This window comes from Phyllostomus hastatus, unplaced genomic scaffold (assembly GCF_019186645.2).
Source record: "Phyllostomus hastatus isolate PE091 unplaced genomic scaffold, TTU_PhHast_1.1 phas_contig_16, whole genome shotgun sequence".
Taxonomy (NCBI): domain Eukaryota; kingdom Metazoa; phylum Chordata; class Mammalia; order Chiroptera; family Phyllostomidae; genus Phyllostomus; species Phyllostomus hastatus.
In genome coordinates this window covers 15546942-15561113 of record NW_025333643.1, presented here as the reverse complement: position 1 = coordinate 15561113, position 14172 = coordinate 15546942, and the positions used below count along the sequence as shown (strand labels likewise).

At 38.3% G+C, this 14172-nt stretch overlaps 1 protein-coding gene across 3 annotated transcripts in view; it reads left to right on the top strand.

Moving 5' to 3' along the window:
- CFAP20DC (CFAP20 domain containing) overlaps positions 1-14172 on the top strand; it is a 249323-nt gene that overhangs the window by 201406 nt on the left and 33745 nt on the right. For 2 of the 3 annotated variants that reach the window (XM_045832298.1, XM_045832297.1), the window contains one exon: positions 2942-3003. The exons of the other annotated variant lie outside the window; for it this stretch is intronic. In XM_045832298.1, coding sequence (XP_045688254.1) covers positions 2942-3003 — 62 coding nt within the window. The remainder of the gene's footprint in view (positions 1-2941; positions 3004-14172) is intronic. 3 annotated transcript variants of the gene reach the window in all.

The following is a 14172-nucleotide window of genomic DNA, read 5'->3' as shown; positions in this document are numbered from 1 at the left end:
TATCATTTACTGCCATTATCGTGATTTTCATAGTTATTTGTAGGTATTGATTGTTATTCCTTGGCTACTTATGGTATTCTCTAAATATGACTAAATTTCCAAAATCAAAAAATCAATTTCATTTTTAACTGGTGCTTTCAAATGATGTTGCCTACCTAGAAATGGTAGAAATGGGTTTGTGCATATATATCTATAATATATAGATGTAGAAACAGCTGTGTCCACTCATGGATAGGGACATCTAGCTTCAGACAGCCTGTCATATTCTCCCCACCCCCACGCCCACCCCACCATGGTCAGAGAGCTTTAGAAGCCATTAGGCACAATCTCCTGTATTCTGATTTGGGCCTAGGAAAACAAAAAGACCACATCCAAGTGAAAGCTCTGCTCTTTCAAAGCAGCAAAGCAAAGTTATAGGAACTGAAATATCTTGAAAGAGCTCTTTAGCTGCATCATTCCCATAATCCCTTCCTGTCCCAAGTCTGATTATGAAATTAGGAGACATGTATAGAGAAAGGAAAGTGGGGCCACCCAATTTTGTATAGCACTCACTCCAAAGCAAGACTTGCATTCTTCCCCAACTGAGTCATTAGCAGTTGGGGTTTAGAAGTCATTTTGTAGCAGTTACATGCATAAGTCAGAATGCTCTGCCAAGACACACTATTATTAAATTTAAGTTGGTTATTGAATAAAATATTTTGGAGTAACAACTCCATTAGTTTCCTTTTTTAATCCTCACTAAGGATATGTTTATTGAGAGAGGGAGAGAGAGAGGGAGAGAGAGAGAGAGAGGAGAGAGAAACATCAGAGAGAGATCATTGATTGGTTGTCTCCCATATGCACCCCGACTGGTGATCAAATCTGCAACCTGGATATGCAACCTGACCAGGAATTGAACCCACACCCTTTTTGGTGTATGTGACATTGCTCCAACCAACTGAGCAGCCCGGCCAGGGCCATTAGTTCTCAGAAGTACAAATTAAGTTGAGGAATCAGGTATTTCAGACCAAGGTACATTGCCTGCAATTATTTTAAGTGAATATTTTTATTTACCTTTTTTATCTATTCATATCTATAATTCTGCCATAGAAGAGTTTCCACTGGTTATTTTTTGTTTTCTAACACCTAAAAATCATTGTAAGTGTGAACTTTATTAACTGTATTCCTTTTTATTCCATGTGTTACCGGGTCTGTTTCATACAAACATGCACAAACATGGAAAGGATCAGTCTGTGTCGTCTAAGTGACAGCTGGGTCACAAACAAGATAGGGCTCTGGAGCCACTTCCCCAGAGGGTGGAGTAAGGCATTTGAAACAAAAGGGTTGGGAACAAGTATAAATAGAATTAATGGTATAAAATTAAGAAAACAGAAATTGACTGAATATCAAGACTAATACTTAGAGAGTTATGGAAATGCCTCTGCAAGTAAAGGAGCAGCGGTCCATTCACTGGAGGCCTGAGTTCAGCTGAAACACTGGAATGCCAATGAAGGTGTTATCGGGACTGTTTCTGCCCCAGTGCGAGTTGGCCTGGAGAACCGGTTAAGCACTTTCTGTGCTAATCTTCTTTCTGCTGTGAAATAATAAAGCCTAAACCATAGAACTAAATTTCACTTGCAAATTGCTAAGTATTATTTCTCTAGTGAGGTCAAATATGTCTTATGACATGTTTTTCCTTACAATGTTCTCCCAGCTGTTGTTTCTTATTACTGAAATGGTGATGCATTGATATTGGTTCAATTACCAAAGTATCTGAGTACATTTAAATTCATGGTGCATCACAGATAGTTGCTAAGTGACGGTGATTATCATACAGGGTGTTTGATTTAAATTAAAGGAACATTTCCAAGACATTATTTACAGAGGAAGACAGTTTACAGATTCCCACCACCCATGTCATTACTATTTTAGGACCCATTAAAATAAGGAGTATGTGAGAAATAAGGAATATGTGCTGTATATGTACAGACACCATGGCTGCACTGTTTTTCTCAGTTGCTGTCAGCACTGTGGGGTCACATTGTGGGTGAGAAACCATTAATACCAGCCCCATTGGGTAAGGAACTAACTGAAGCCCTTTAAATGCAATTCAAAAATGTATACCAAATTCCAACTTGTAGTACAATGAGAATTTTTAAAATGATTTCCATATTACAGTAACATTGTTGTTAATACATAGGAAACATACTTTGAACTGATGTTGGAAAACAGAATTTGTTTCAGTTATAATGGTATTTTCTCCTTTTGTAGAACAAAGGAAATACATCAAGTTTCAATGGAGGCAGGTTAAGGCTTACATGGGAGGTGACTGTTTAGATGTGTTTTGAAATAAACAGAAACCGAAAGTTTTCCTGTGGAGAGAAAATTGGGATTTCACATTTCTGTTGGGTATTGGTATCACCGTTTTCAGTTCATTGATAAATCATTGAGGCTTTATTATGCAATTGGGGAAAATGACCACCTTGACCTAAGATTTACATGTGTAATTCCATTAATGAAAGTGGAAGTTCTCCTTGCAAACTTACAGTGAGATATGAATATATATTCTATATCTCCCAGTCTCTGGTTGTTGCCTATACTTGCTCACAGCATAAATTCAACAAGTATCTTGTTTAGTTTTGCTGTTTCTGCAAATATCAACCAATGTTAATAGCATAAAATTCCACAAGGGAGGGGCATTCCATCCATGAACTTGGATTACACCATAGATGTTATCTAGTCCAGTGACTGGCCATTAAAATAACCTGTGTTTTCCCATATCCATCACTTTGTTATTGGCTTGATCTCCCAAACAGCCTTCAACAATACTATAAAATAAGCCAGGCTCTTCTTGAAGATTGTGTCTTGGGGGAAAAAAATTACAGCAATGAGAGTGCACGTGAAAGTGTATATAACGAGCATGATGCTAATTAATTACTCACATATGTTTTGTCTCCTACAGCCTATTAACCAGGGTCGGCACTATCAGAAAGAAATGAATCCACCGTCTCCTTCTAACCCCCGGTAGGAATCATTAATAACCTAAATTTTTTGTTTAAAGATTAGTTAGAAAATTGTGCCTTTTTCTTGGTTTCATGAAACTGTTTTTCAAAATGTCCAAACAACTTTCCAAAGATTTTTTTTTTCCAGAAGTCTTAGTTCAGTCTGCTTTTCTTATTCAGACTATGGTGTAGTGGCCAACAGCCTACCTGGTTAAATTGCACCTTCACCTCTTACTAGCTGTGGGACTTTGAGCGAGTCATTTAACTCACATTCAGGCATAATAATTTCCTCATAGGGTTATGGGGAAGATCAAATGAATTAATACATGAAAATTTCTTAGCACAATTCCTGGCGTGTGGCAAGCTCTCTCTAAGTATTTTTTTATACTACCTGGTACCTTTAAATTTATCAAAATAGCTTATACAAGTTTAAATCACCATTGTCTTTTTTCATAATTTCAAAACTTCGTAATCTCAAAATTATTTCATTATTTTTAAAATGTCATTGACATATGAGTCATTTGTCAATATAGGAAAACTTCACTATTTCAGGTTCATTAGGGACAAGGAAATCTGAATTTCAGTTTCATAATATATGTAGTATCTATGGCTTTCTAATAAATAGCTAAATAAGCTAGTTTATCTGTATAAAGCAGTATTACTTTATTACTATCTATTATATACCAGGAATTTATTAAAAATCATTCTATCTTGAGCTTCACACATAAGGTCTTAGTTATTGTAATGCATCTCATTGTCCAAATGCATCTCATTATCAAACTCTTTCACTTACACTGTGGTTTGTCCAAAATGGACCAAAATACCAACAACAGCATCATAGCTCTGGCTCCACAGTGAGATCTCTATTACACAGTGTCTGAATTAGACTCACTGGTTGCACATATCAAAAGAAACTTAGCTGGCCCTGGTTGATGTGGCTTAGTGGATTGAGTGTCAGCCTGAGAACCAAAGGGTTGCCAGTTTGATTCCCAGTCAGGGCACATGCCTAGGTTGTGGGCCACGTCCCCAGGAGGGAGTGTGCAAGAGGTAACATTGATGTTTCCCTTGCTCACTCCCCTCCCCTCTCTACCTCTCTAAAAATAAATAAATAAAATCTTTTAAAAAGAAAAAAAGAATTTAGCTAGCCCTGGTGAGGTGGCTCAGTTGGTTGGGGCATCATCCTGTATACCAAAAGGTTGTAGGTTCGATTCCCAGTCAAGGCACATAAACTTGCTTCCTCCGGTGTGCTTCATTCTTGCTGAGCACCGGCTTTCTCTGCTCCCCATCACATATGGCTGTCTGACAGCTCTTGAGTTTACATATTACAGTTCATATAGATGCTGAAGCTGGCTGGCAGGCTATGTCTGAATCCATTTCCTACTTTCCAGGAAGGAGAATGTGATTGGCATAGCTTGGGCCAAGTAACCACTTCTGGTCTAATCACCAATGAACAGCAAATCAAAGCCATGTAGGACTAACATGCTGCCTGGAGACCACTTACACAGTTTGTAATGGGGCCCAGAATATTCATGACATAGGTAGACTAAATTTTCTTTATCAGCAATCTAAGTATTTCTGATCTATACACTTGATTTGGTCATTCTTTCATGTTATCTAATAGGGAGAATTGTCACCATCATAAATAGATACAAAAATAGATTCAAAAGTGAAATTGTAGTGTTAGTATATGTAGAAAGTGTTTTAACTTAGTTAAAATCAGTTATCTCTTGATGTGTCGATATGTTGCTTGCAATCCTGCAGCTTATCTTAGATTTGACCAACAAACTCTTTATCTATGTATGAGTAAACTCTGAAGGTAACTGGAAATCAAACTTTGGTCCAAATTATAACAAAGTCAGAACTTGTAGTCTGAACAAATGAAAGTGATAGTAAGACATGTTAAAAAGTGGAAACTTTTGTTTCAATAGAAGGAAAAAAGGACCCTAATTCTCATCCTAATAGAACAGATTTGAGTCACATGGTCTCGGAAGTCATTCCCAGCTTAGGTTCTGAGACTTTGATGAGCCTTGTTACAGGTTTTACACATGAAAACCAGCTCCACTCTTGAAGGGAGCACAGCCTTACATAGAAAACATGCTTCATAATGTTGGATGAATTAGTTAATATTTACATGTGGTAGTATATGACTAAATAGCTCATTTAAAATTCCATTCTCGGCTGACAGTAACCACAGGGAGGAGAAGAGGGAATTTCAGGGGACAATGGGAAGGGTTCACGGGAACAAATTTAAAGGACACATGGACAAAAACTAGGGGGAGGGTGGTAATGGGAGGGAAGTGGGGAGGGTTGGGAGGGTGGGCTGGATTGGGAGTAAAAGGGAGAAAACTGTACTTGAACAATGATTAAGATAAAATTTAAAAAAATAAATAAAAATAAAATAAAATAAAATTCCATTCTCAAAGATAGAAAGAATATAAGAAAATTCACTAACTACATTTTTAAATTCACCAACTGATAGTATATTTTATTTAACCAATTAAATGTTAATTCATTTTAAAATTAATTTATGTTTTTACATAATAAAAGCCAATTCTAAAGCAAAAAAAATAAAGTGCCATTAATCCCATTTGCCTGCAGCTTATCTGCCCGTTTCTAGAACATTATTATATAGCTGTTCAGAAAACCTGGAGATTACATGGCTTGGCTCTTGGCTCATAAATTCGGTAGCTTGGAGAATTGACAGAAAGGCATTATTGGGCCATAAATTAAAAAGATGAGGTCAGCGTAGATCATCATATAAAATGGGATAATTGAATCATGTAAGGCACATAATTTAACAAAATTGAAAGCTATGATTCTTCTTAAAATTTGTATTTATTATATTTCTTACAAATAGTATCCCATTTTTAATTCTAAAATATGAAACTTTAAAATTAAAATTTAAAGTTAAGAGGTACTGATAATATTTTTAAAATTTTAAAATAAAAGATAAGTCTCTAAGTCCACCCTCTTGGATAAACAGGCATCTGGCCTGAATCATGGGTTAAAAGTGGGGCACGCGGAGGCTGTGAATGAAAATGAAAGGCAGGGGGCTCTTGGCTTCCGGGAGTGAGCGCAGTTGTGGCAGCGCAAACAGGATGGTCATGGAGACATGCGCACACGCAGGTCCATTGACAGGGGAGTAGGATGGTGCCTCTGGGAGGTGAGACGCATGTTCAATTCAGTGAAATAAGTATATGCAATATCCAGAGACCTAAAATTTTTATAACTCATACCCAAATACGAGGTCTGTCTGGAAAAAGTCCACCTATCATGAGTAGAATGAGAATGGTTGGTGCAACATCGATGTAACCCGGCAGCGGAGGAGAGCGGACTGGCACACACATTCACACCTGCAGGGCACTGCTTGACACTGGGTAGAAGGGAGACACAAAGGTAATCACTTCCTGAGATGTTTATGTTTGTAATCTAGGAATTGAAATACACATGGTTCACCACACCATAATCCCTAGCATGTCTGGATTTTCAACAAAGCCATCTTTCCTTGCACTGTTGGGTGTGGGTGCTATATTTCCCACTGGTTTTCCCCAACATACAGACTGCTATTTAGGCAGCAGCTCAAATACTGTGTCCCTTGCCTCCAGCATCCACCCGAGTTGCCTTTGGGGCACCGACAGTCTCTGTGACAAGGCACAGGTATGGCTAACGTAATCTAATATAATTTAGAGAAGTGTCGAGCAGAGGGAAACAATTTCACAATTCATCATGTGGAAAAGTGTTTCCTAGGGTGTGAACTTACATGCTGCCAAACAGCAAAATGGATGCTGTTTGCAGTCTTAAGTCGTTTATTCTAAAAGGCCTTCTGTTGGTCTGTGGGATTTAGAGCTGTCCCTTAGCCACATCCATGTATGTGTTTATGCAGATTCTTTAGAACAGCTCAAGATATTTTTGCTCAGAAATGGATTTTATAAAATAAGCTGTAATTACATTGTAGTTGTCTATTTATATGGATGGAGTCGATAACCAGTCTTTCAAATGACAATTATTCTTGCTATTTTTACAACTCATTGGAAAATAGGTGGAATAGGAGAGGTAGTCTAAGACCCTGTAAGGTCCTAAATGTTTATGGAGATAAACAGTATAGAAAATAATTCTAGAATGCCCAATAATCAATGGCATGGTTTTCTGAAGTGTTTGCTTTATGCTTTATCATTTATCTGTGTTTTTTTAAATGTCAGTACAGATTGTGTTAGGACCTGAATCCTTTGCAGTTTTTCCACATGTTTTGTGATATAAACATACTTATAACTGTAATTATCTGATAAAGCCCGCAGACTCTGACAAATGATTAATAACCGCTGACCTCAGTCCCTGCTGGCTCAGCTGGCCCGCCTGAAGCAAGCTGGCCTGTCACCCAGCCTGCAAGCGTTGCTCTGGGCTCATCACTAAGGCTTCCTTTCTCTTTTCTCCCCCATTGTTGGGGCTCAGCCTGACCGGCTTCTCCTCCACAGCTTAACTCTTTTGTCCCACCAACACAAAATAGAGAAATATAAATAAATGAAATTAAGTACAGAAGTTGCAAGTTGTATTCCCTTTCAAGTGATTAAATTTGGATCATTTTAAAATAAGTAAGTTGGGGTTGACAAGTATTTCTCCTTCGGAGCAGAGCACAACAGAGTTTCCTAATTAACTGTGATAGATAAATGACAGGTGATAGATAGATAACAAACCTGAGCCTATGGTGCTGTTGCCCTCTTAAACTTAAGTGATTCCATCCCTCTCCTGCTCCCAGAGCAGTCTGCAGTCCAGTGGTCTAACCTTTTCAACAGGATTTAAAGACACCTGGTACAAACTCAACTGTGCCCCCTTTTTCCTCAGTTAACAGCAAAGACCAGGCTCAGAATGGTCTCTCTAACCCTGCTCCAGAGAAAACCCAAGCTAAAGGCACCCTGGGAAGCAAACAAAATTGCTCAAAAATCATCCTGCTTCTCACCCCTGACCACTCTGAACCTAGGGCCGTGCCCTGTACAGCTTCAGGGGGACCATTCCCATGGGGTTCCATGGGACCCAACAATTCACCAACAGAGTTGGGCAGCTGGTGGTCCCCTGCCCCATCACTTCTCCTCTTCCTCTACTTTTGGCACTTGGCCTGGCCAGCCTACCTTCAATCCTGATTCTGACCATTTATTCTACCAGAGCCAATTAGCTCAGATTACATGCCTGTACCCATCACTGTGCCCCACACCCTAACTAGCCATCCCCCCAGAGGTCTGGGTGTCACTCCTGCCAACCTGGCCAATATTTCTTCTTCTCTGCTCTCTTCAGTTGTTCATTCTGGCCCTGCCTACCTGGGCATCAGCTCTCCAGTGTCTCAGTTTATCTGTCTTCCTGCTTTCCAACCAGGTCTCTCTTGGACCACTAGGACCTAGCATCTCACCCCGAGCCTCCTTTTCCAGTTGTGCTCCATGAGAGAATCTTAAGCCTTTAGGACCGGGGAAATACTCATCAATATTTTAGTTACCACATTTTCCAAAATTACAAACTCCTGAAACCCATTCCCGTGTGAGTGCCAGAACAACAGACTGAACCTACTCTTCCACCTCCCCAAAGCTTCCGTGTTCTGAAATGATGGATCCCTAAAGAATCCTAGCATTTTTTAAATAGGATATTCAGCTTCTGCAATTACCCAGGCCTCCTCAGTCACTGTTACCCATCCAGATGATGAACTCAGATTACCTTTGGTGCAGGGTCCAGGTAAAGAAAGTAATTACTAAAGCAATTATTTACCATTCTAACACTTTACAGTTTCAGCTTTTAATTAAAAGATTCGGCTTTCTCTCCTAGAGTAATGAGCACCTGTAAAAAGTCGAAGTACTAATTCCAGTTTATAACTTTCACCTTTATCTAAGGGGGAGGGGAGGGGATTGCAGGTTGAGGTCCAGGATAAGGACATGAACCTAAGAAAAGGAATATCATAACTATAGTTAAATGGCCTCAGCCAGTCACATCCATAGACTTGCTGCCTCATCCTTCATTTTGTAACCAAATGCAGAGTAGCTTCCATTGTTGTTTAAACAAGGAACCTCTAAAGCAGGAAATGACTCAAGGGTGTTGCAGTTTATACCGTCAGCAATGTTCAGTATTTTTGAATCACCTACTATGTGCAGAGCATCATGGAGAGATGCCTTTAGTGTGCTGTTAGCAAGCTTTCAGCCTCGCAGCATAGGCCAGTCCTCACTGCGTGTCATCCAGGCAGCATGTAACCGTTTTAGGAAAGGTGCCAAGGGGCCTGGGACCCTGTCCAGAGCTGGCACAGAGAAATCACAGCCTTTCCCACCCTCACACACTCTGCTTTTGTTGGCAGTTAGCTTTACCTCTTCCTTGAAATGCTTTTGTTTCTCTTGTTAACGAAAAACATTCCATTTTGAAATTGATTAAAGTTAAACGTAATTTTTTACTCACGCAATATGTTATGTTTACCAGAGTTCACAACTGTGAAGAAATTTCACTTCTCATTACCGCGTGAAAACCCACTCAGTGTAGTAACTGCTGGTCAAACATCCAGCCCGTTTGACATGACTTGAAGGAGGAAAGGCAAACGACCTTTAGCTGATGTGATTGGGTTAACATTGACATTATTGTTCTGTTGACTCTTTCTTGTCCATTGATTTTTAAAAGCCTTTAGCTCCCTTACCATTGATTAGGACAAATCAGATGCAGTTTGGTGCTCAGGACAAGAAAATGTGCTATTGGGTGTTGGGTGTACGCATGGGAATTTTGTGTGCGTGTGCTGAAATGAGAATGGTTAGAAGGTGGCTTCTCGTTTAGCTGAAAACAACTTCTTCACTTTTGACATTTGAGGTTAACAATAGTGACCCTTGGTTTTATGATGTGAACACCTAGCTCAGTAACAAGTGAAGCCAAATGGTCATTTGTGGATGATGTGCTTTATCTCTTATTTAAGATGAAAAAAAACTATCTAGAATTTTATATATTCTCATATTTTTCAGTTCTTCATTCTCTTTATATGCAGAATTTATAGACTAATAAGCAATGGGAGCAAAGCAGGAAAGGAAGGAGTAAAACATCTTCTGTTGAATTCATAGCAAACAATTTTAAACAGCAAAACCATTTGCATTATCAAAATAGCACAGAACCAGAAGCCTGAGATCTGGCCTGACCTAAGGTCAGTCAACATCATGATAAAAATGAAGGTCTTAGCTTAAGTAAAATCACAGTGTGGCCTTCAGTACTCGGTGGGGTTTTTGCTAATGCAGCCCTGTCTTTTGAGGGGAAAATTCATCCCTAAACTACTGGATGATATTTATTTATTTATTTCTTCTTTTCTTTCTTTTTTTTTCTTTCTTTCTCTCTTTTAAATGACATCTTTTTCTTTCTCCCTAGTGGTTGGTGGTGGTGTGTGACAATCTATTTACTGCCTGGTGATAGCATTAGAAGAAAATTCTGTTATGGTCAGAGTTTTGGCTTGGCAAAGGGTGCAATTACTTTTTATTTTATCATTTTCCCTCTTCCAACCTCTTTAACAGCACTTTTACTGAAACCTGAAATTGCCTACATGTTGGAAATATTATTAACTCACATTAAGAGTCCAGAAAAGTTTTAGTTCCTCCTGCTGAAATAATGGAAGAAATGGGAAACAAATAAGAACAACCACCCATGTCACATTCTCTCAATTTACTTGTGATTTTCTAAATTTCACTGCTAGCAAAAAAAGAAAGATGCAGCAAGGCGTACAGTAAATGAAGATATTATGTATTGGAGAAGGAATGAGTCTGTCATTTTGACGGATTGTGAGGCGAGGAGCAGATTAACAGATTACTCATAGTCAGAAAGCAGCTCAGTGTGAAAAATGTGCAGGAAATGATAAGTGTGGGTTTGTGCTGATTTAATGATATTTTTAAACCACAATAACACTCTGGTTCTATAATATAATAAAGCACTTTGTTTGCATTTTTAAATCATCAACATATTCCCAGTTTGACCTTAAAAACATTTCAAACCATTCTCTATTAAAATATGTAGCTTTCAAATTAGAAAAAGGTACCATGTAAGACATCACAGCAATGACCTTACAGGAAATATTGCTGGCTTTTAAAATCAGTTTTTTCTTAAACTAGTAACGGTAACACAAACTTTAATTCTGTTTTAAGCACACTAATACTCCATTTACTTTTTCTTTGGGCATTTAAATCACTTACAACAAGAAATTACCTTCTGACAACCAATTCCAGGGAAACGCTTCATAGATATTACTGATTTGTCTTCATACTTTCATTGTACGTTTTTGGTTTTGTACTTGAGATTATGGAATGCTTATGAATAACAACTATATTTTCCCTCAGGTAGTAGATAAAAGTAGTTCAAATTTGAATTGAGTACTGTGAGTCATAGCAAGAAATAAGGTGAATTACTTGTTTTATTTTGTTATTACAAATATTATTAGAGAGCAAAAGTTCTTAAGAGTTTTACATTTTTGTGTAAATAAAATTGGGATTTGAATAACATACCTTTAGTTAATTTGACAAGGACGAACTGACATTGCCAAGAATTTTCAGAATAAAATTTAATAATGTGTTTAAATGGGTTTTTTCCTGTATCTTAATATTCAAAACCTGATACATGGCTTACGTTGTTCATATTACCTTCTCTTAGCTCACCAATGATGGCTTTACATAAAATTAGGTACAATGAAACTTGTAAGGGAATACAATATTACATTTTCTGTCTCAACACTTGTATATAACCCCAGTGCAAAGAAGTATACTAATATAGAATGCCCAGGGCTTGAGTCGCAGACGTGATTATGGTTCAAACTGTTTTTCATATACAATGAAGACTTTTACCAGAATTCACCATGTTTTGTACATTTCCCCTCTCCTAATGTATTCATACTCTCAACATGGGGTAAGTAAATAAGCTAATGTAAAGAAGTATTCTTATCTTTTGGTAGAAATTCTGAAATGTATACAGTAAAAAGTGTTTGCATGTTTTCTGGCTTCATTGCATATTTATTGTCTGCAGTAGTTATTAACATGATTTGCCAAATATTCCAAGCACTCTCAATTCCAAGCTCATTGTTGGATTGCTCTTCTAAGTCCACTCCATTTTGGGTGGAGCCAGTTAGCCCAACTCATTCCAGCCAATGAATTGTGAGCAAAATCACCTACATTGTAGCTTGTCTGGAGCATGTAACTGCAGGTATAAAACCCTCCACCAAAGTTCTCTTCTCCTCTGACAACAACCAGCAACATTAAAAGTAGCAGTTGTTTTGTAAGCCTGGTCACTGAATGAATGACCATGATAAAAAGAGTTCCCCTGCTCATCTTTTATATACATTATCATGAGCAAGAGATAAACTTTAGTTGTTAAGACACTGAAATTTGGGGGTGTTTGTTACCAAGTATAAGCTAGCCTTATTCTGACTTACATAGTTACTAGCTATGACATTGACTATAATTTTGTCATTGTGAATAAGGAATTTTATCTACTTTAATATATGAAAGTTTGGAAATTGGTTAAATTATTGAGCTCAGAATGTCATTCATTGGCATATAGAAGAGTAACTGGTTGTAGGAAGTACTGATAGTGCACTAATTAAGAGCACCATCTCGGGAAAAAAATGCCACATTTGTATCCTTGTGAAATTACTTCTCCAAACCTCAATTAAGTTAACTGAAAAATAGGGATCATAATCAGTTAACTAGTGTAACTGTAAGGATTAAATGAGGAAGTACGTGTAAAGAGTTTTGCACAAGTCCTGACATATATATTTTTAAGTGGAAGAGAGTGATGATCGTGGTGGTAGGATATTAACAGGAATATCAGAAATGAAGTTATCCCTCAAAAGATCACACTTTGAAAGAATCAAAGAACCCTAGAGAGTTTGAAGAGATTATAGAGATGATTTAACCCAGCATCCCTTCAAAAGTCTCCTCCACACATCTTGGCCAGGGAGGCAGTCTCAGTGTAGCACAAGGTAGGCAGTTCATTACTGAACATTCCTTATGCTGAGTTGGCATAGGCCTCCTTATAACTTCTGCCCACGGTCCTAGCTGTCTTTCCAGAACAGTGATTTGAATCATCACTCCTTCACACGATGCCCCCTAACATTTTTGAATATTGCTTCTTAGTTGTTCCATTTTCTCCTTCAGTCTGTCATTTCTCCACCTTCAAGTCCACTTTGCCATTCCTGGCCCTGGCATAGGCCAAGCTGCCTTCCTTTGGACACTTTTGAGTTTATCAAATTGCAGTTGTCTAAATTGAATAAGATAACCAAACAGTTCGGTCGGTCCACAATTAGACCATTGCCCAGGACACTGTATCTGTCAGTATAGCTTGAATCACATTTTTTTTTAGTACCCATATTGAACTAATGGCTTATCTCTGGCTTTTGATCACCTAAAACTATTGCCTTCTTTCTCCAGGACCATTTCTAGAGCCCCTAAGCAGTCTCCCTGCATCCACTTGTGCTTTTTCACCACAACCAGTGTCCATTCCCCATAGAACAGCCAGCATAACCTTCTCTAAACACAGATATGACTGTGATACCCCCGTATTAAGACTCTTCTATGGATTCCCACTGCTCTCAGGATAAAGACCAAAAGTTTTCAATGGCCTTCGAGGCTTGAGTGGTTTGGCGCATGCCCACTGAGCCATCCCTGTTTTCCTCTGGAGATTTGTGCTTCAGCCACACTGGCTACCTTTCCACTATTCAAAACTGTCTCCCTTAGGGCCTTTGCCCATTTTTTCCTCTCCCTATAATGTTTTTCCCCTACCTTACTTTCCACCTTGCCTGATTAATACCTATTCATTTTATTAGACGTCCTGTCAAGCATCATTCCTCCAAGGGAACCCTCAAGTTTCTATTCATGTGTTTTCGTAGCATTAATTAACTTCACAGCACTTACACATTTCTGTGTGATTACCTGACTGATATTGATCCACCCTCCACACCATAAGTTCAAAGACAACAGGGTATCTATTTTTGCTCATCATTGCATTTTGTGCCAGGATCTGACACAAAGTTGGATCTTGGTAAATACTGGTGGAATAAACATTGGTGTCTGAACCAATTTTCTTGACAAGATCATTGTGAATCTCAGTTCTGTCATCCATCCTGTTCTGTCTCTCACCCCAGTGTCTTGCATAAATTCAAAAAGCACATTCACTGTCCCTGCTGGACATTTATTACAACCTTAATAGATCATAG